Source organism: Gastrolobium bilobum, unplaced genomic scaffold (assembly GCF_033153095.1).
Source record: "Gastrolobium bilobum isolate Gb01-03AN ecotype WA unplaced genomic scaffold, APGP_CSIRO_Gbil_v1 utg4866, whole genome shotgun sequence".
In the NCBI taxonomy this organism is placed as follows: domain Eukaryota; kingdom Viridiplantae; phylum Streptophyta; class Magnoliopsida; order Fabales; family Fabaceae; genus Gastrolobium; species Gastrolobium bilobum.
The window spans coordinates 107,684-129,688 of NW_026896414.1; the positions used below are offsets into that span (position 1 = coordinate 107,684).

Here is a 22,005-nt window from a genome sequence, read left to right on the forward strand (position 1 = left end):
ATTTTTTTTTCCGTAAAAAATTTATGTTAGTGATTATTGCAAAATCTAGTTCCGTCTCTAATTTTGTCTTTAGTTTTGACGGAATTTTTTTGACTTATATGATTTTCATGAAAATTTTCATCATTATTTTTGACGAAATATTTTTCGTCAATAAATTCTTTCGGTATTTGAGACTTTTCTAATAATGTCACATTTAAAAATGATTCACAAAGTTTTCATATTTTAATGCTAAGGGTGGATAAGTAATTTTTAATATTTCTTCCCTCAAACTCCCAAATTGGGGGGGACTTTAATTTTAGGAAGAATGAGGATTTAGTAAAAATTTTTAATTTCTTCCCCTCATTTTTTTAAACTCACAAACAAAGAATTTTTTTTCTAAAACCCTTCATTTCTTCCTAAAATCAACTCCCAAATAAAGCCTAAGGATAAACACTTTTTTATATTTATATATTCCTTTTATCTTTTAACCACGGTAACAACAAATAAGCGCAAAATGCACGTGCGGGGCGGAGGCAGTAGGCATGGGTAGTCTGAGTCCCGAAACGACACTGACAATGTCGTACCAGGGACGACACAAACCAATGAAAGCAACGAACGGGCTAAGATTGAAGGATCGCCACGCTCAAGACCCAAAAACCCAGCAACCACCCAAAAAAATACAATAAGCTAGAGAGAGAAAATCATATATTTATAGAAACACATCCGAACCAAACACTACCTCACAACACACGCTACAATAAAATACCCACTTAGCTTCACACACTCACACGCACTCATTTCATTTCAACGAAAAGCCACACTCATAACAATTTCTCTCTCTCTCTCTCTATCTTTAAAATTCCATTTATTATTAGCTTATCTTCTCTCTATAACTTACAAGTTACAAATTCTGTTTTTTTCTTTTTTTTCTTTGGCGCATTTTATCGAACATATTTGGATAAAACTTGAAATTCAAAAAGGCGGAAAAAGAGAGGAAAAAACAATTCGATGGCAGCGATTGGGGAGTGCAAGACTGTTGTTTCGTTTGTTCGTGGTTTCACTATCATTAATCAAAGATTACGCGAACGTCTTTTCTATTATTTTTATTACTGTTTTTGCATTCTCCTTTCTCCTTCTTCTTTTTCCTCCGTAATCTCTACTATTTGTATTAATTATTATTATTGTTGTTTTTGTTGTTCCCAAAATCTAACCGCACATCTCAGTCACACCCATCTCAGAAAAAGAGTAAAACTTCTTCGATTCCCGTAGAGAGAGAGAGAGAGAGAGAGAGAGAGAAACTCTGAATTCACGCCCGCAACCACTCCATCAGGCTCAGATTCCCGGAACAATTCTGGGTTCTCTTTCGTTTTTCGTCTTCTTCGTGGGTTTTTGGTTTCTGGGTTGTTTCTGAGTTGCGATTTTGGGTACTCGGGAGCCAAAGGGTTTGTGTTTTGCAAGGTTCTTTGTTCCGTAGGGATCAATTTGTTTTTTTTTTTGGGGGGAGGTGAGGTGAGTTTGTGCAAGTGCGAGCTTGATCTTCGGCTATGGAGAGTGGTTCGGAAGGAGAGAAGAATAAGAAGCCACCGGAGGGGGAGAACAAGACCAAGCGCAAAATGAAGACTGCTTCCCAGTTGGAAGTTCTGGAGAAAACATATGCTGGTCAGTGATAATTTTCAGCCATTTTGTGAACCTCTTTTATGTGTGTGTTCTTCTACTTCTTTTTTTTTTTTTTTTTAAAAAGTGGGTTGTGATTTGTGAAGTGAATTTGTGCTGAAATGTGGAATTTTGTGTTCTGGGGTTGTGCATTTTTGGTTCAGAGGAGGCCTATCCCTCGGAAGCTTTGCGGGCTGAGCTATCTGTGAAGTTGGGTCTATCTGATCGTCAACTGCAGATGTGGTTCTGTCACCGGAGACTGAAGGACAGGAAGGCTGCGCCAGCCGCCAAGAAGCTGCGAAACGAGGTGGGGGAGGGTGTTGAGCAAATAGCAGTGGCTGATGCTAGGCATGATCCTAGTTTGGTTTCTGGGTTGAAGCAATTTGGTCATCTGGATTCGCGGCGAGTTGTGTCACAGCCTGGGATGATGGCCTTTCCCAGGATGGGAGCTGGATTGCCAGCAATGGAAAGCAACAGTTACTATGAAGCCCATCAGACCATAGAGGAGCTGCGAGCTATTGCATTTGTGGAAAGACAGTTGGGAGAGCCATTAAGAGAGGATGGACCAATTCTAGGGATGAAATTTGATTCCTTGCCGCCTGGTGCATTTGGTACACCAATAGGTAAACCTTGTTTTCTCTGCTTCTCTTTATGCATATTAACATTCCTAAGTTTTGTCATCTGTGAAGGACTCATATAGCAAAAGGGTGGGAGGTTAAGGGGAGGCTATTTTATATTAATTAGATAATTTTATCTGTATTAATTGCTTCTGGCTTAGTTGGGTAAGCGTAAGAATTCGAATGAGAAATGAGCACCTTGTTGCTGGTGATCATGATTTTAAATTTTGGTTCCTTTGCGATTGTCGAAATTGTGGAAAGTTATGGGAAAATGAGGCTATTATATATATATATATATATATATATATATATATATATGGAGGGTTCTTTTGACTCAAGAGTAAGACTTATAAGTCTTACTCCCCATTTCAGCCGTTGATGGACGGAAATCAATGATTGTCATTTGTAGTGTAATTAATAATTATTAATTAATATGACTTCCTAAACTATAATCGTTAGATGCGCGGAAATTAACGGTTAGGATGGAGAGTAAGACTTGTAAGTGTTACTCTGGATTCATACATATGTATATGTATATATATGAGGAGAGGTCTTTTGACTCCGGTTTAAGACTAACAAAGTCTTAGGATCCGTTTATATGGGCTTTTAAAAAAATGACTTTTTATGACTTGCTTTTTTTAGAATGACTTTTTTTAAAAGTTGAAATTATTTTATCTTTGGATGAAACACAAAAAATACTTTTAAATAAAAATGTTATTTGGATTTTAAAATTAATAAGCACTTTTTATATATAAAATTACTGAAAATGTTATGGAGCAGTGGTAGTGGGGAGGAGTAGGGTTGGAATAAATTGGATTTTTAAAAAAATATTTAACTTTTAACTTCAGTTTTTTTTAGAAGCAAGGAATCATGACTTCTAAAAAAAAAGCATCATTTTAACTCTTCTTTTTTTCTTTCTAATTTTTCTTTTTCTAAAAGTTGCTATCCAAACAAATAAAATTATTCAAAAGGATTTTTTTTTAAAAAGGTAACTTTTCTAGAAAAAAAGTCTATCCAAATGCACACTTATTATCTCAACATTTGATTTCTGTCCATCAAATGATTATAGTTTATTAAGTTATACTAATTAATTAATTATTAATTCTAAATAAATTACAACCATTAGATAGACAAAAATCAACGATTGAGATGAGAAATAAGACTTTTTAATCTTACATTGGAGTCAAAAGATTCCTCATATATATATATATATATATATATATATATATAGGCAAAATGATTTCTGCAGCCGCTGCACCTACAGCTAGCCAGGATCCGCGTGCGGATCCTAGGATACGGCACCGGCACCGGATCCTTGATTTTTTTTTTTAAAATGCCGTGGGGCCCACTTTTCTGTGTCAGCTGTAGAGAGTGTTATCTACGGCGGCTGCAGAAATGATAAGCCCATATATATACATATATATATATATAAGGGCATGATATTCTTACACCGGTGTAAGAATAAGAAGTCTTGCCCCAAATCTTGATCATTGATTTACTTCCATCTAATTGCTCAAATATCTTATAAATCAGAACTGTTAGATATAGATAAGATCAACAACCAAGATTAAGAGTTTAACTTACACTGGTGTAAAATAATCTTGACCCATATATATATGGGGAAATAATTTCTGCATTAACTGCAGATTTCATTTTATCTGCCACTCATAGAAAATGAGGGAGAGAGAAACTAATCAAGAGAGAGAAAGGATAAATGTGATGGGCCACATTGCTCTTTTACTATCATTGGTAGAAAAATGATTTCTGTAGTAAATGCAGAAATCATTTCCCACACAAATATATATATATATATATATATATATATATATATATATGGGGTAAAAATTTCTACAGCCGCTTTAGATAAAGTTTTCTACAGCTACCCAAAAACTACTCGTTTTGATTAATGAAGAGTGTTTTTGTAATTTTAGGTGAATTAATGAAGGATGTTTCCGTAATTTTGTTTATTTTTTTATCATATGAATTTTACCGAAACACCCTTCATTAATTCACCTAAAATTACATAAACACCCTTCATTAATCAAAACGACGTAGTTTTTGGGGTAGCTGTAGATAACCTTATCTATAGTTGCTGTATGAAAAAAACCCTTATCTATAGTTGCTGTAGAAATGTTTTTTTCATATATATATATATATATATATATATATATGAAAACATGTTTGTCATTTTAAAGGATATAAAATTGTGTCATTTTAATTAAAATAGCATAGTTATTAATAGCAGGTAACGGCCAATAGCGGCCAAGTTCAAAAGTGCTGGTATAATTGCTACAGTGAAGTCCACAAAAATAAAAAATCACTCAAAATTAAAAACATACATTCATAATTAATTCTGTTGTCACTTTCATTCTAAACAACGATTCAAAGAAGATAAAGGAAATAACATAAATTCCTTGAAAAAAACTAAATTAATAAAATTCAAGGAACATAAGGAAGGATCTAAATATTGTCAAATACGAATTTCCATTGTCTATTTCAAATGCAAGGAAGGAACTAATCAACATCATTTCCACCATCTTCTAAGAAGTCTTGTCCATCCTCACTTTCTCTAGTACTAAAATTATAAATTTGTTCCTCCTCTTCTTCAATTTCTTCATAACCACCTTCACTTTCCACACCCTCTTTTTCCTTTCCTCTAGCGCTTGAAGGCATAGAAGAAGCTTGTTTCTTCGTTCTTGTTTGCTGCCTAGTATATGTTAAAGGCTCACCAGCACCACTTAAATTAGCAACAGCTCCCCAAGTCAAGATATCATAAAAAAAATGAAGTCATCTTCAACAACTTCATCATCTCCGCCTATTTTCCCACCAACTATTCATTACTCTCATCCATGTCTTTAGAAAAATGGGATCAATCACATCACGACTCTCGAAATGTTGTTTAAGAGCTTGGTTATATTTAATAAAAACCAAGTCTTGCAACTTTTGATGCTCAAGCCTGCTTTTATATAATAGGTTCATGCATAGGACTTCATTGTTGTACTATATCGATACCTGCTATAGTGTTTTTGTGGGTAGCTACCCACATTTGATAAATATAGTAATTTTTTAACAATATTGGTGACAAATAATTTCACCCCGATTGTGAGTTCAAGGGCTGTAAAATATTTGAAGTGAAATGTTGGATTAGTATAGAGTGTTTTATGAACCCAATAGATTATGTATTGAACCAATTCAATCCAAAAGCTTAAGCTGTTGTGTGAGGCTACATTAATGATTTTATATATCTCTAACATTTCCCCTCACAAGAGAGCCCATTAGACTTGAAAGGTGGATGATGCATCAGGTCTAGTCTACCTGTGTTAAGAAATTCCACAAAGAAAATAGGGGGTGGCGAGGATCGAACCTAGGACATCGAGGCTTTGATACCATGTAAAGAACTAATTCAATCCAAAAGCTTAAAATGTTAGGTGAGGGCCTCTTTTAATGGTTTTAATATTATGCTTTAATACGCCCCTTCACAAGAGAGCCCATTGGACTTGAAAGGTGGATGATGCATCAGACCTAGCTTACCTGTGCTAAGAAATTTCACAAAGAAAATGGGGGACGGCGAGGATCGAACCCGAGACACTGAGGCTCTGATACCATGTAAAAAACCACTTCAACCCATAACCTTAAGGTGTTGGGTGAGGGCCTTTTTAATGGTTTATATTATTTTTTAACACACCCCCTCACGCAATAGCCCTTTGGACTTAAAGCTTGGATAATGCACAAGGCCAATTTTTTTTTTTGTTTTACCTTGTGTTTATTTAATTCCACTTGAAACCTAGCTCTGAAATCATATAAAGAACCAATTTAACCCAAAAGCTTAAGCTGGTGGGTGAGGATTTTTTAATGGTTCATACTATTCTTTAACACGCTCTTCACACAAGAGCTCACTGGGTTTGAAGGGTGGATAATGCACAAGCCCATCTGTCTGTGCTAAGAAAATTCCAAAAATAAAATGGGGGGCGGCGAGGATTGAACTTGAGATACCTAAGCTCTGATACCATGTAAAGAGCCAATTCAACCCAAAAGTTTAAGCTTTTAAGTGAAGGCCCATCAATGGTTTATATTATTTTTTAACATGCCCCCTCTCACGAGAGTCTACTGGGCATGAAAGGTGGATAATGCACAGACCCACCTACCTGTGCTAAGAAATTCACCAAAGAAAGTGGAGGGCAGTGATGATCGAACTCGTGACCACTTAGTCACGGAGGCTCTGATACCATGTAAAGAACTATTTCAACCAAAAACCTTAAGGTGTTTAGGCGAGGGCCTTTTTAATAGTTTATATTATTCTCTAACACACCTCCTCACACAAGAGCCTTTTGAGCTTGAAACGTGGATATTATACAGGCCTAATTTTTGGTTTACCTTGTGCTTATTTAATTCCACTACAAAGTAGGGGGCGGTGAGGATCGAACTCGTGACATTGTGGTCACTGAAGTTCTGATACCATGTAAAGAACTGACGATTCAACCCAAAAGCTTAAGTTTTTGGGTTGAAATGGTTGTTTACAGCTTAACTTATTATTGTGGTAAGTGCATATTAAATGTCATTAGCACAACAATTATACAAATTCTTTTGTGCATTTGGATGGGATAATTTCCATTGCTTATTAGGTCAAGCAAACCCACCAGCTAATACTTATACTTAAGAAAGTAAGTGAAAAATAACTTGTACAATAAACATTTTAAAATTAGTTGCAATGGTAAGGTTGCTCTTTTGTGACCGTAAGGTCACTGTAAGTCTAAATAACAAACTCTTTGCAAAAATAAAAGGGCAAGGCTAATACACTCACAACATTTGAGAACCTTGTGCACTAGGGTTTGCCCTTTAAGGGTTAAGAAAATTTAAATTTATATGAGAGCTTATTTTAAAGGCACTTGCCATGCAAGTACTTTTTAACAAGTCATTTGATGAGTTAAGTCTTCATTTGGATAATAGTCCATTTTAATTGTGGTACATTTATCAATTGATTTGAAGAGAATGATATATATTTATGAGCTTTTAAATCTTTCTCTCCCTTTTGAGAACTGGTATTTGGCATTTTTTTCTGTTGTATATAATAGAGTGCCATAACATGCTGCATTTGACCCTGAAAATCTAATTTTAAAGGCCAATAATCACTTTTGAGCTCTTGAAAGATTTTAAAAGTGGTTTTGTGAAGGTTGTATAAAACATTTCTTGTCAATGCTGCGCATGAGAGAAGTTTCAGTTGGTATGGCACTATGGCTTTGTGCTGTAAGATCTAATGCTATTGAACCTCTGCAATGTCTTCTATTATTCCAGGGACAGTGACATTGGGGCAGCATAGGCAATCTGCAAGGCCTTTTGAGGGAAAAATTTATGAACAATTGGACAAGGTTAGATTTCTTTTCTTCCTCTCTTTCTGCCCTTGCAGAGTTTTAAAGAAATCTGTTGAATATTGTACTGCTATTACTTTAAAAGTTGATACATAACAACTATACTAGTTAAATATTGCTATATTTTTCTGTGTTTTCCTTTGTATTCCCTTCATTTGTTTTAATTATATACTTGATCATAGTTGAAAGAATGAATTTTATGTGCATATTTTTGTCTTGGCTAAAAAGTTTGATTTCTAGGGTGTTTCAATTTCAAGGACTCCCCTCGAATATCAATTTATTCCAGAGCAGCCAACTGTCAGAAATGAGACATATGAGAGAGTTGCCCCCTCTATCCATCATGGTTCTCTTGATGGCATTCCGCATTCCCGGACTTTATTATCAAGTGGGCAATCTTTCCTTAATAGGAATGAATCTATACCTTATGGGTATGGAGTTCAAGATCAGATACCTGGTTTAAATCTTCTTTCTCAGCAAGACAGGCAGAATCATCTTTTGCCGTCTGCTTCAGGAAAGAATGATGATGTTCCCCGAAAAAACCCATTTGTTGATGTAACTGTTGACACTCATGGTGGGGCTCACCCAATAACTCTGATCAACAGCCCACTAATGCCATCTGACAGAAAGGTTATGCATGAGGAGGAACTTTCAAGGTTTCAAAGGAAACAAAGGGTATCTCAGCACACAATTCCAACATGTTTTATCACTACAGAATGTTTGCTAATTGACTTGTCTTGCTTGCAGAATGAAGAGGCTAGGATGCAAAGGGAAATTGAAGCACAAGAGAAAAGAATTAGAAAAGAGCTTGAAAAACAGGATATTCTAAGGCAAAAGGTTTGAGTTGGTCTCTTTTTCCCCGCTTTGATGATTATATTTATTCTGTTGCTAATATTGTTTTGCCATACATCAAGAGAGAAGAGCAAATAAAGAAAGAGATGGAGAGGAATGACCGTGAAAGGCGGAAGGAAGAGGAAAGGCTAGTGCGTGAAAGACAGCGGGAGGAGGAGAGGTACCAAAGAGAACAGAGGCGTGAACTGGAGCGGAGGGAGAAGTTTTTACAGAAAGAATCAATTAGAGTATGTAAGATTTTTCTGCCAATTTACTCTGATCTGTTATGTGAAACTAAATGATGCTTATGTTATCTGCTCTTGCAGGCCGAGAAACTGAGACAGAAGGAAGAACTACGCAGGGAGAAAGAGGTAGCAAGGATCAAAGCTGCCAATGAAAGAGCTATTGCCCGCAGAATGGTGAAAGAATCAATGGAACTTATTGAAGATGAATGTCTGGAACTCATGGAGTTAGCTGCATCAAAGAAGGGGCTTTCTTCAATACTAGCTCTTGACTATGAAACTATGCAAAATCTTGAATTGTATAGAGGTAATAATTTGACACTTTATTTTTCTGGTCACTTGTGTTTGCTATCTTGTACCTGCTTTCTGAAGATTGTGCAGTTTGGAAATTGAACTGCAACAATTAGAAGTTGTTTTGCAACATTTTTACTCTGCTGATCTGCTTAGCATCTAAATCATTTTGAGAGCAATGAAATTGAAGTTTATATGCTGGAAATTGACTTGATACTCGGAAAAAATTACAGAGAATAACGTATAAAGTATTCTCTTTTCAGAATTCTAATTGTTCAAGGGGTTATCTCTCAAACTCCCACTTATAGGTGGTTCCATTTTGAGTTTATACCTTAATATTTGTATTTTAAAGGATGGCCTAGTGCAGAAGGCTCCCACCATTGTCAGGCCTGGGGAGGGTGAAATGTACTTGCCTTGCCATCGTGAGTATAGAGTCTGTTTCCTCCAATAGAAACCTTCAGCACTATGTTTTAGACATGAACATAAAGAGGTTAGGAAAAAGATACGGAGATTATATATTAGAAGAAATAAGAGCAGTTAGACAGTTAGGATGACAGTTATGAGTTATTTGGTCAAGTGGTTAAATAACATATATTCTGTAGGGAGTTATCTTTTGGGGAATTATTCCGAACCGGACACATTGCTCTAGTGTAAAGGGAAAATCCTTGGAGGATGTCTCTTTACTTGGTTCTAAGAAATGGAAATTGCAACTCCAACCACAAATGGAAATAATAGTAAATGAAATTAACAACAAAGGAAATAAACTATAGCTCAAGATAATTTGAGAAGCCCTGAATTCTCCCAAGTTCCAGCCTAGTCCCAATCCTTGTCTGCCCTTCTGAATGATTTTCTCCTCTATTTAAAAAACCTGCCACTTGTGTCATGCGATTGGTGATTCTCCCCTTCTCCATAGTGTGTATCAGAAAGGCCCATATAGTATATATTCCCTCCCAACAGTTTTGCTGCCGAGTCGACACTTGAGAGGTTGTTGCGGATATTATTTTGGATACCCACATTACCCCTAAACCTCTTTCCAGAATAAACCTTGAGGGGTGAGGATGTATCAATCTGAAACCTCTGTGGTGGGGGCTTTCGAGACCAATTCTTAATCACTCAATAGTCTCCCATCAGCTCCCATCTCTCCTCTATTTATCATAGATTCCCATAAATAAAGGATTAATCACCCTTAATTATGGAATCAATCACCAATAATTACACAGTCAATTACCCATAAATCAACCCATAACTACATAATCACCTATAAAACGACCCCATAAATACAAAATCACCTATGATTGATACCCATAATTAATACTGAATCCATCTATGATAATATCCCTTCATTTATTATGCTCACTAGCATAGTGAAAGTTGGTATATTCCTATCAAAATGGAATTTGATGTGTTTTGGCATTAGCTTATTTTGTGTTCAAAATAGCTTATAATCAAAATCTTAGAGAGCTTTTGTTAAAACGAAAAGGTCATTTTCCCCAAAACATTAATCAAAACCAAACTTGCTCTGGTTTTTCAGATGGGCAGACTTCATTCCCACCCAAGTCTGTACAGTTGAAAAGAGCCTTTTCAATTCAACCTTGGTCAAAGTCTGATGAGAACATAGGAAATCTTTTGATGGTAAGTTTGTTTTTCCCTTTATGTTCTATTTATTTATTTTTCTTTTCTGAATGGTAGATGAAATTTGTTGAGATCTTTGATGTTATTACTAACCGTTAGGTTAACTAAAGTTGTGAAAAACTATTTCCCCTGACCATATAAAAGCGGTATTCTAGTTATGGTTTTTGGTTCAAATATGTTGCTGATTGTGCATTATTGTATTGGTTACAAAAATATAATATAAAATAAAATTATTAATGTGCCTTCAACTAACAACTTAAGCTTTTAGGTTGAAATGGTATTTTACATGGTATCTGAGCCTCCGTGATCAAGTGGTAATGAGTTTGATCCTCATTGCCCCTCATTCTATTAATAATTAATTAAATATTATAGAATTTCTTAGCACAGGTAGATGAGCTTGTACATTGTCCACCTTTCAAGTCCAATGAACTCGTGTTAGGGGGCGTGTTAGAAAACTATGATAGAAAACCATTATTGTGGCCTTCACTGAACAACTTAAGCTTTTGGGTTGAAATGGTTTTTTATAGTATCTTGTGGAAAATGACTGATTCTATTTTGTGCTTAGTCTAGTTTTTTCAGTGAAATGAATGATTGATCCACGTGATGTGCTTCACCACTTTGGAAGTTAAGTTCTTTTGTCATATGGTGTTCCGTTTGCCCCAATTGGCCCATCAAACACCTCGATTGAGCCTGTAATTGTGCTTAATTTTTCTTGTGGAGAAATTTATTGTCAACATGGCTTCAAGCAAATAAGCTGTACCAAATTGTTCATAGATGAATATGATTATTTTTTTATTGCATTTTGTTACTATCTGTGGTTTGCCAAATTTTCTCTCAACTGTGATGAATTGGAAATGCTTTATATTTAGGTTTGGAGGTTCTTGATTACCTTTGCTGATGTTCTTGGAGTATGGCCGTTTACCTTGGATGAATTTATACAAGCTTTTCATGACTATGTAAGTATTCCTTTCTCCACCTTTTTTTGCCAGGTTATGTCCTCGCTATAAGGTCCCCATTCAAGGTCTTGTTTGTCCTAAAATTCTTCTTTGGCTAATGCTGTGTGTGTGTGTGTGAGAGAGAGAGAGAGAGGCTAATGCTGAAAACCATGCGTATCATGTCTCAACTACTCCATGGACTCAATATTTATATAATGAATATAAAAATAGCAAAGAAATATACAATTTTCTTAATTACTATATTTACACAATACACTGAACTGAACCTAGACTTAATATTGATCGTTTTGAATTCAAAATTAGTGCTTTGTGACAATGGATGTATATTTGCTCAATTAATACTGCAGGATTCAAGGTTGTTAGGTGAGATTCATATTGCGCTTCTGAGATCCCTTATAAAAGATATAGAAGATGTTGCAAGAACAGCCTCTACTGGGTTAGGAGCTAACCAAAACAATGTTGCCAACTCTGGTGGGGGGCATCCACAAGTAGTTGAAGGGGCAAGTTTTTTCATTCTTCCAGTTTTAAATGTAATTTCTTATTTCTTTCCTTAACCTAAAAAGCCTATTTGGAATCTACTGTCAGGCATATGTGTGGGGTTTTGATATAAGAAATTGGCAGCGACATTTAAATCCATTAACATGGCCAGAGATTTTGCGGCAATTTGCTTTGTCAGCAGGATTTGGGCCTCAAATGAAAAAACAGAATATTGATCAGGTGCATCCTTGCAATAATAATGAGGTAATTTATTTTTCAGTTACCAACTGAAATATTTACCTTTTTTCACTTTGAGAGTTTGCATTTTATGATTACCATGAGGAAAGAGTTATCCTTAATAATCAGTTAAGTAAAAAAAAATTTATCTTCTAAAGCAATGCTTTGTCCAAAAAAATTGAACTCGCATAAAAAGGTGCAACAGATTTTTGGAAGTAAAATTTAGGAAAGCATCTGGGGTTCCCAACATTATAATCTAATATGCATGTCTCAAATGTGAAATTTTGGATGGTTGTCTTTCTTAAGAGTTAAGCCTAAATAAAGGATGTCGTTCGTGTGTTGTTGTTTATATTAAATAATTTCTCAATATTATTGATGTGACTGTGCCGTATGCACTGCTGCATCCTACTTGGGTTGTATCATTTTCATGTTATGAAAATATTTTATGCAATTAAGTCAATTATATATTTGTATTTATTATTTTTTTTATTTTATCAAATACAATGTAAAACAGCAGAAAAATGAATGCTTTTTAACTTTTTTCTTTCGAATTGGGGGTGGGAGGGGATGGAGTCCAAAATCCAAATCACTCCTCCTCCCTTTCTAAAGTTGGGGAATTTTTAGGAAATTACTCTAACTTTCAGAACTTGAGAATGATCTATGGTGGAATAAAGCACGTATGTGCTTGTCATGTTTGTGAATTTGGATTTTGGTCATAATTAACAATAATATGTGATGCATTGGAAATAAATTATCTAAGCATTCCATATCAAAATTATGATTTTAATTCCATTTCTTTGGTTTTGTTGTCTTGCTTGTTTCTCCATCCCCTTCTGGGTTGCAAGTGCAGGGTAATGATGGTAGAGATATAATTTCTAGACTACGCAGTGGAGCAGCAGCTAAAAATGCTGTTGCTATTATGCAAGAGAAGGGATTATCTAACCCTAGAAGATCTCGGCATCGCTTGACACCTGGAACTGTTAAATTTGCTGCATTTCATGTCCTTTCTGTTGAAGGAAGCAATGGCCTCAATATACTGGAAGTTGCAAACAAGATTCAGGTAGAACTATTCTTACTGGATGTCTTACTCATTGCCTCATGTTAATAATTAAATTTTATTGTTAATTTCTTTTTGTTTTTCTAGAAATCTGGACTTCGTGATCTTACAACAAGCAAAACACCAGAGGCTTCTATAGCTGCTGCTTTGTCCAGGGATACAAAACTATTTGAAAGGACAGCTCCTTCAACATATTGTGTACGTCCTGCATATAGAAAGGATGCAGCTGATTCTGATGCAATTTTTTCAACTGCCAGGGAAAGAATCAGGTTATTCAGAAGTGGATTCATGGATGTAGAAGTAGATGATGGTGAAAAGGATGATGATTCTGAAAGTGATGTGGCAGAAGATCCTGAGATTAATGATTTAGGAACTGAAATACATTTGAAAAAGAAGGCTTCCAATTCTGAGGAATTTAATGCAAACACTGTAATGAGTGGAAAGGACAGTGAGATTTTGCAAAAGGTTGCTGAAGACTTCAATGAACATAAAGATGTTAGTGCCTCTAGTGAAATTGCTGTTTGCAGCAATGATGTGAATAATTCTAATCTAGAAGGCATGAAAGTTGATGAAGGCATTCTAGGTGAACCATGGGTACATGGGCTTGCAGAAGGAGAGTACTCGGATCTTAGTGTTGAGGAGCGTCTTCATGCTCTTGTTGCTTTGATTGGTGTGGCAATTGAAGGAAATTCAATTCGTGTTGTACTTGAGGTAATCGCTTTTAGTTTGACACTTTCATTTTTCATCATTGTGGGTGGCCATAAAACAACTGCTATACATATCTATATATGTATGTATTTCTGATGAGCGATGTTTCAGGAGCGTTTAGAAGCAGCAAATGCTTTAAAGAAGCAGATGTGGGCAGAGGCACAGCTTGATAAACGTCGTATCAAAGAGGAATACTTTTTTAAGATGCAGTCTGTCTCTAATATGGGCAATAAAAATGAAGCAGCTGTTGCAATTCCAACAGTAGAGGGTAAACAAAGCCCATTGCTTGCTGTTGATGACAAAAATGATGAGGCTTTGTTCACTCCCTGTGGCCAGCATGAACAGACAAATGTACTACAGGAAAATCAGAATCATCTTCGGAGTTTTCCATTAGAAGTCAACATGCAGATGCAAGATTGTTCTATGGGCCCAGATAATTATTTTTTCCAACAATCAGGATTTGCTGCTGAAAAATCAAGGCCAAATTTAAAATCATACATTGGCCACCTGGCAGAGCAAACTTACATGTATAGGTCATTGCCTCTTGGTTTGGATCGAAGACATAATCGATACTGGCGGTTCATTGCATCTGCTTCTCATAATGATCCAGGCTGTGGCAGGATTTTTGTGGAGTTGCATGATGGTTGTTGGAGGCTGATTGATTCTGAAGAGGTATTGCTTCTCCGAGACTGAGCTGATCTTTGATGATCATTATATGGTTTGCAAGTGGTCTTTATGTGCATTTTTTAACCTGTCAAGCTTGATGTAGCTAAGGCAATAGATGTTTATTACTGATGATTTGCATGTGAAAGGCATCGAGTCTACTGCTTTGAAGTGCATAGACTATTAGCAAAGTTATGCGATATTATTATTTCCTGAGCATTTAAAGTCTTATTCTCGTGGATGATAGAAATTAGCTTTTTTGTACTTGTGCTTACTGATTTATTCTAGACATTATTCTGTTTTGTGTTGATTTTCTTCATCTTACATGCAGGGTTTTGATGCTCTACTGGCATCTTTGGATGTACGAGGGATCAGGGAGTCCCACTTACATATGATGCTGCAAAGAATTGAGATGTCCTTCAGGAAATCTGTGAGAAGGAATGTCCTAAATGGTAATATGAGAATGCAAAATGGAGATGCTGTCAACGGACTAAAGACAGAAGTTGTTGAAATGGTTAAAAACCAAGACTGTAATGCTAATAGTAATATTCACTGTCCTACTTCTGTATGCATTGATAATTCAGACGCAACTGTGACCTCAACATCTTTTGTGGTTCAGCTTGGAAGAAATGAAGCTGAGAACAAAGATATTTTTATGAGATATCAGGACTTTGAGGAATGGATGCGAAAGGAATGCCTAAATTCCTCAATATTATGTGCAATGAAGTTTGAGAAGAAGAGGTGCAGCCAACTGCTGGTCATATGTGATTTGTGCCATCATGTCTATTTCTCTGGAGGAATCCAATGTCCTTCCTGCCATAGAACCTTCAGTACTTTTAAGAGTAACTCTAGTTCTTCTGAACATGTTACTCATTCTAAAGGCAAAATGAAGATTGGCATTGACTATTTCAATGTTTCATCTTCATCTCCTTTGAGGATGAGATTGCTGAAAATCTTCTTGGCAGTTGTTGAGGTGATTACATATTTATTTTTTGTGACTATAATTTGTCGAGTAGTTACATATTACTAATTTGTGAGTAGTTGTTCAGATAAGGTCTCTGTTTATTGTTTATTTGCCGAGTGTTTCACTATGGGTGACAGGTAACCCTTCCCCAAGAAGCTCTTCAACCCCTTTGGACAGATGGCTACAGGAAATCTTGGAGTGCAAAGCTGGATGCTTCCTCATCAACTGAAGATATTCTCCAGGTTATAAATCTGGCACATCTTGATAGAGCATGCTTTAGAACTTCCATTTGTTGCTCATTGTCTCAAGTTTAAGCACTCTTCTTTTGTCCTGTGGTGTAGTTGTGACAATATTTTTAAAGCTCATCATTGGTCTTCCCTTATCTGTTGCATATAGAAAGAATAACTAATGCTGAATCAATGCCCAGTTTCCAATAGTGGGGAAGTGCTAATAATTGAATAGGGAGCTGGAAAATATTTAAATGATTAAGACAGAGAGAAATCTAGGGTCATTATTCTGGTTTAAAGATTATATTATCATTTGAAAATACATATCAAGGGGAAAGGCAATGATACTACTAAACAGGATTGTGGATAATAATCTCACCCTTTAAGTGTGCTATTGAAATTTAAATGGATTTGTCAATATTAATTTTTCTTGTTCTTTTACTAAACTGTTTTACAAACGGATCCAGAGATTGAACTGGCATATTCAACCCGTTAATTTTCTGGTTGAACTATGTTAGAAATAATATAATATTAAATAGCATTGTATTATTTATTATTCTGTTATTTCTAACAGGTTATTTGGGCTTGGTCCATTAGGTCATTTAACCTCTTTAAATAGAGGTCTTTTGTACAGTTCTATACACAATTGAATACAATACATTTATACATTCTAATATTCGAATTGGAGGCATAACCATCATTGTCTGACCGATTCAACTGGTCGATGTGGTTTGGTTTTTAAAACACACTATAATTTTCTTCACAATGATCTCTTAAGTCCATTGAGTTACAATGATATTATAGCCATATCACCCGACTAGTTGGGCATATGCCGAGTAAGTTATTGTGTTGGTCTAAAATCTAAACATTTTAAAATTCAATATTGCTGCTTTGCGTTTCATTCCTCAAACTCAGAATTGTTTCATGCCATATTGCTAAACATGTTAGGTTTTATTATGCATTGTAATGTGTTTTCTTGTTTGCTTTCTGTAAAGAACTAATTCAATCCAAAAGATTAAGCTGGTGGGTGAGGCTATCTTAATGATTTAAAATATCTCTAATACGCACCCTCACACGAGAGTCCACTGGATTTGAAGGGTGAACAATGCATAGACCCACCTACCTGTGTTAAGAAATTCCACAAGACTTAATTAATTATTAATTAAATGGGGGGCGGCGAGATCGAACCCGTGACACCGAGGCTCTGATACTATTTAAAAAATCAATTCAACCCAAAAGCTTAAGCTGGTGGTGGGTGAGGCTACATTAATGGTTTTATATATCTCTAACACTATCCTTTATTTCTACCATGAAGTGGAATATGTGTAGTTTATTTTATGCTTTTCTTAATTATTTGTTTACCTAGTTACTAATGTGTAAGACATCATATCCTTCTCAGATATTGACTGCGTTGGAAGGTGCTATAAAAAGGGAGTATTTGGCTTCAAACTATGAAACTACCCATGAGCTGTTGGGTTCCTTTAGTTCTTCTGGATGTCCCATTAATAATGATTCCATAGGTGGTGAAAGCATACCTGTGCTTCCGTGGGTGCCATATACAACAGCTGCTGTGGCTTTAAGGCTCATGGAACTTGATGCGTGTACCTTTTACACCTCGCAGCAGAAGTTGGAATCTGAGAAGGATAAGAGAATTGGAATTGTTATGGTGAGTATCCTTCTGTAAACTATAGTGAAAAAATTAAAAGATTTTGAGGAAAATAAACAAAAATAATGTTGGAGAATTTCTACTTTTTTTTATTTAAAAAGAAGAATGAATTAGCTGCCTGAGTCTTGACGCGGAAGTGAGGATAAAAAAAATGACTTAGAAGGCTGCACTTATTTCAGAAAGTATGCTCATTGGTCCAATTTTTGGGACCTAGACCTAATCTGGCCGTGGCCCAACTAACTAATGCCCAGTTGGGATTGGGTTGACCCAAGATTTGGACAAATGTAAGTTTGGACATTAGATATATTTAAATTATAAAATTTTAAAAATAGGAAACTAAAATTAAAAGAAGTTTTATAATATAATTTTTTAAATAAATTATATTGATATAAAAAATATTAGCACGTTATGAATAATGTAAACCACTCCCTATTAAATCCCGGCTAGGAGGGTGGAGTGAGAGCAATTTTTGTACGTATCCTTACCCTTGCATAATCACAAAGAGGTTATTTTCCGGATTTGAATTTGAATATGTGACCTTTCAGTCACAAGAGAACAATTTTACCACTATTCCAGATTTGCCCTCTATTTTATGCATAATGCATTCATTAAAAAAGTTCTATTATTTATTCTTAATTTTTTAAAAAAATTATTAAAATATTATGTAACATCCAGCAGGACCAACCCAAAGTGTGGTCTGTCCCCGACCCAGAAATAGACTTGGTTTGTTTTTCTGAACGTAAACCTGGTTCAATTAACTTGAGCACCTCTACCTTTCAACAATATTCAAGCTATGTGAAATTCCTGCAAGACTTGGTCTATAAGATGTACATGGAAAATGTTAAGCTTTTGATTCCATCATAAACAACTACGAAATTTTAGTTGAATTGGGTTTTTTCCTTTTTCGTTAAAAAGGAAAAGAAAAAGAAAAGAACAAAGCTTCAAGGTTGACTTGATAAATATGAAACTGATTGTTTTCCCCAGTTCAATATTTTTATAATGTTACTGCTATTCTTGATTTCATTTGAGCGGCTATCTGCATTTGGATCTACTGGCATGTGCCTATTTAAAAATAATGTGAGGGGAACATAGCTGGTTAATGGAGGATGAAGAACTGAGTCTGATGTTAGATTAAAAAGAAAAAAGGGGGTGTTATTTTACAGAAGGTTCATTTTAGCAAAATAAAGAATGTAGGGGGCGTTATTTCATTATTTTCATCTTTTTGAGAGTGGGGATTAAGGGGAAGGATCAGGAACCTGAATATCAATAGGTTTGCCATACAAATAAATTCCTCGAGTATGAGAGCACTCGTGATCTTCATTTGCTTCTAGTACTAGTACAACAAGCTTATTTCTGACATGATTTTACTAATATCGAAACTTATTTCCTGTTTCTGGGATTCCGTTGCTTGCCATACTAATAGAATTTTCAAAAGAGAAAAAAGAGACTAATTTGGCTGCAATTGATTGTGGGGCATTAACTTTTATTATTGGCGTATGAATGTTTTTGTTCGAATTTTCCCAACCAACTTCTCGTTTCCAACTTTCAGAAGCTTCCATCAAAGTATGCTGCTGCCAAAAATTCTTACAATGCTGATACAATTGAGACTTCACATCAGGCTGAACATACTGTAGAGAACTGGGTTAATCTTGGTGCGGGACTCACGAGCTACAGCAGAGGACAAAGGACCCGACAAGGCCACAGCCATTCTCAAAGTGGGAGATCACAAGGAAGGGTTGTTAGATCAAGATACAATTCTAGAAAGAGAAGCACTGCCTCCAGCAGCAGGAAAATGGGTAAATTACTTGGATGGAAAGGGAGATCATGTGGAAAAGGAGGACCTGTTCGCGGTCGCCGGAGCATTAGAAGTGGGCAGAAACCAGCAGCAGCCAAGGTGGATGTGATCAGTGGTGAGAGGGATACCCCAAAAGACATCACAGAGGAAACATCGAAAGGTATCTTTGTCAGAGAGGAGATTGATGAAGGTGAAATGGAAGACACTGCTCTAAATGCTAGTAGTTCAGGTAGATCAGGCTATGAAGATGATATTTATCAAGCAACAGGTGATGAGTATGATTATCTGGTGGATAATAATGATAGATATCTTGGTGGATTTAGTGGGAAGTCTGAGAACTTCGTAAAAGAGAGCCACTATAACGTGGATGATGAGGAAGGTGTGGGTATTGATGATGAAGATGATGATGATGGGAGAGTAGATGTTGATGTTGAAGATTACATAATTGGGGACTCTGATACCAGGGACAGCAGAGAAGAAAATCCAGAACAAAACATGGATCCAGATGGAATAGGTTCTACATCATCCGACTACAGTGATTAAAAGTAGCAGCTCTAGTCATGTAGGGTGAATCCTCAAGAGTCTGTCAGTTAAATTTTGATATATTTCATTTAGTAGGAATAGTCCAATGAATCAGGTATTTGAGATAGAATTTGTAGACTGCAAAATGATGAAAGGAAATTTGTTTCTCCTGCCGATATAAAATGTTTGCATCGGTCTCTAGAAATTTCATGTGTCGAAGATTATTTGAGGTTTACAGCGAAATCATTATGATGAATGTCCACCAAACTTCTAACATAGGATATATGGCAAAAAAAATAATTAAATATTATTATTTAAATAAGAAATTAAAAAAATGTAACAGTTTTGAATCAATTTATGGATTTATAGCAATTAGTTGTGCCAAAATTGGGGGTGAATGGTTGTGCCCTAATTAGGCACATTTGGTGCTTGGTCGTGCTTCGTTTAGGTGCAATTCACCCGGCATTAACACGTACAAAAAAATCAACAGTTTGATCGTAAAATTTCAAAAGGCTATAACTTTTAAATTGAGTATTCGAATTAGGTATTTTTTTTATTTCACATAATTTTTTGAGATCTATGCAATAATATTTCATTGAAGGTGATATGGTCAAAAACTTATCTTGTTGCCGAATTTCTTAGTACTGATTTTATTGCTGAAAAATCGTTGATTCAGAGGCTAACATGGTGAAAAAGGAGTGCCAAATTGCTGGCTCGGGTTTATCAGAGTTGCTGGAATTGTTGTAATAGAGTAATAGACACAGTGAGATTGGAGATGATGAAATTCTTGTGAAAGAGATTAAGAGACGATGAAGTAACATTGTTGAGGAGATAGGGAAGTGGGAAAACTAAGGGGCCTCTAGGAGTGGTTTATACTTTATACTTCATTTTCTTTATGAATCGAAAAGTCAATTTTGATCTAACCAAAGTTTTAATAGATAATGAAGAATTGGTATCTTGGGAATAACAAAGATTAAAAATGCCTCCGACGTACATGCGACCTTGAAAATATGAGAAAATACTAAAAGCCACGTGAACTACAAAATCATCCCCGATCATCACTACACCATGAACGGGCACGCCCACCAATGACAGGGGCAAAGCCAAGGGGGCTAGGGTGGGCGCCCCCCCCCTAAATTTGAAAAAAAAAAGTCTAAGTAAGATGAGAGAAGCAAGGAAGAAGGAGAGGGAGCTAAGAACAATAAACATAAAAAAACAACAATGGCAATTTTTTCGGGCTGCTAGTGGATCCTCTCACTGAATCTTCAAGATTTCGTGAACCCAGTTGTTGATTTTGCTCTTAGAGCTTCTAGTTTGTTGGGTAATTCTTCTTATGTTATTGGGTATTTGTTGGCTTCTACACTTTATTCTATTTATTGGTTTGTTGTGAAGCATAATTCGATTTTGGAGAGGCCCAATGTGCTTTATCTTGGTGGTAAAGTGTTTAAGACTTGCCTTATTGTGCATGCTTGTTGGAGTCCTCATATACTGGAAGAGAGCTTTATTTTGTTTGAAAGTGGCCAATTATTCTTGTTTGATTTGGAACCTAATAGTTCGAGTGCGAATTTCAAGGGAAATAGATTGAGAGTATGATGTGCGTCTAGCATATGATGCTTTCTAACTTAAAAGAAGCAACGAATTAATCATAAATATGTGAAAATAGTCATTAAATGCAAGAAATATTGATTATTCCTTCTCAATCATGCTCTTACTCAAGTTATGTGTTTTAATAGAAGGAAATGCCACAAAAAGGAGCAAAAACGGAGAAGCCAAAGTTCCCGCTAGCGCACGACGCGCTGAAGTAGGCGCACGGTGCGCGGGACCGGCGCATGGGGCGTAGAACCTGGCGCACCCCACGCCATTTTGGACGAATTGCTACTGCATCTCGGCACACAGAGCGCGGGAGCCGGTGCACGACGCGCAAACCCGGCGCATGGTGCGCGGGAGGCGGCGCACGGCGGGGGGAGGCGGTGCACGGTGCGCCATTTTTGCAGCTCCTCTTCTATTTTCCCAAGCACGGTGCGCCAGGCTTGGCGCAAAGTGCGTGGGCGATATATTTTTTGACTCCAATCTGATGCGAATTACCCAAAAGGAGGCCCAGTTGGAGTGCAAGTGAAGTAGGTTT

At 36.1% G+C, this 22,005-nt stretch overlaps 1 protein-coding gene across 3 annotated transcripts; it reads left to right on the top strand.

Moving 5' to 3' along the window:
- Positions 1 to 968: 968 nt before the first annotated feature.
- On the top strand, positions 969 to 20,037 carry LOC133299588 (homeobox-DDT domain protein RLT2-like). Of its 3 annotated transcripts, XM_061499055.1 has the most exons (18): positions 969 to 1,638; positions 1,797 to 2,255; positions 7,542 to 7,615; positions 7,856 to 8,287; positions 8,360 to 8,449; positions 8,527 to 8,691; positions 8,770 to 8,992; positions 10,508 to 10,608; positions 11,478 to 11,564; positions 11,912 to 12,064; positions 12,150 to 12,305; positions 13,129 to 13,338; positions 13,423 to 14,046; positions 14,155 to 14,715; positions 15,038 to 15,679; positions 15,808 to 15,912; positions 17,297 to 17,563; positions 19,113 to 20,037. In XM_061499055.1, exons 1-18 carry the CDS (start codon positions 1,524 to 1,526, stop codon positions 19,899 to 19,901), a joined length of 5,253 nt encoding a protein of 1,750 aa, XP_061355039.1. In that variant the 5' UTR covers positions 969 to 1,523; the 3' UTR covers positions 19,902 to 20,037. The 3 variants fall into 3 exon arrangements, with proteins under 3 accessions (XP_061355039.1, XP_061355040.1, XP_061355041.1); XM_061499056.1 differs by lacking the exon at positions 7,856 to 8,287; XM_061499057.1 differs by lacking the exon at positions 969 to 1,638 and having other exon boundaries at positions 2,127 to 2,255; positions 7,873 to 8,287.
- Positions 20,038 to 22,005: the final 1,968 nt, after the last annotated feature.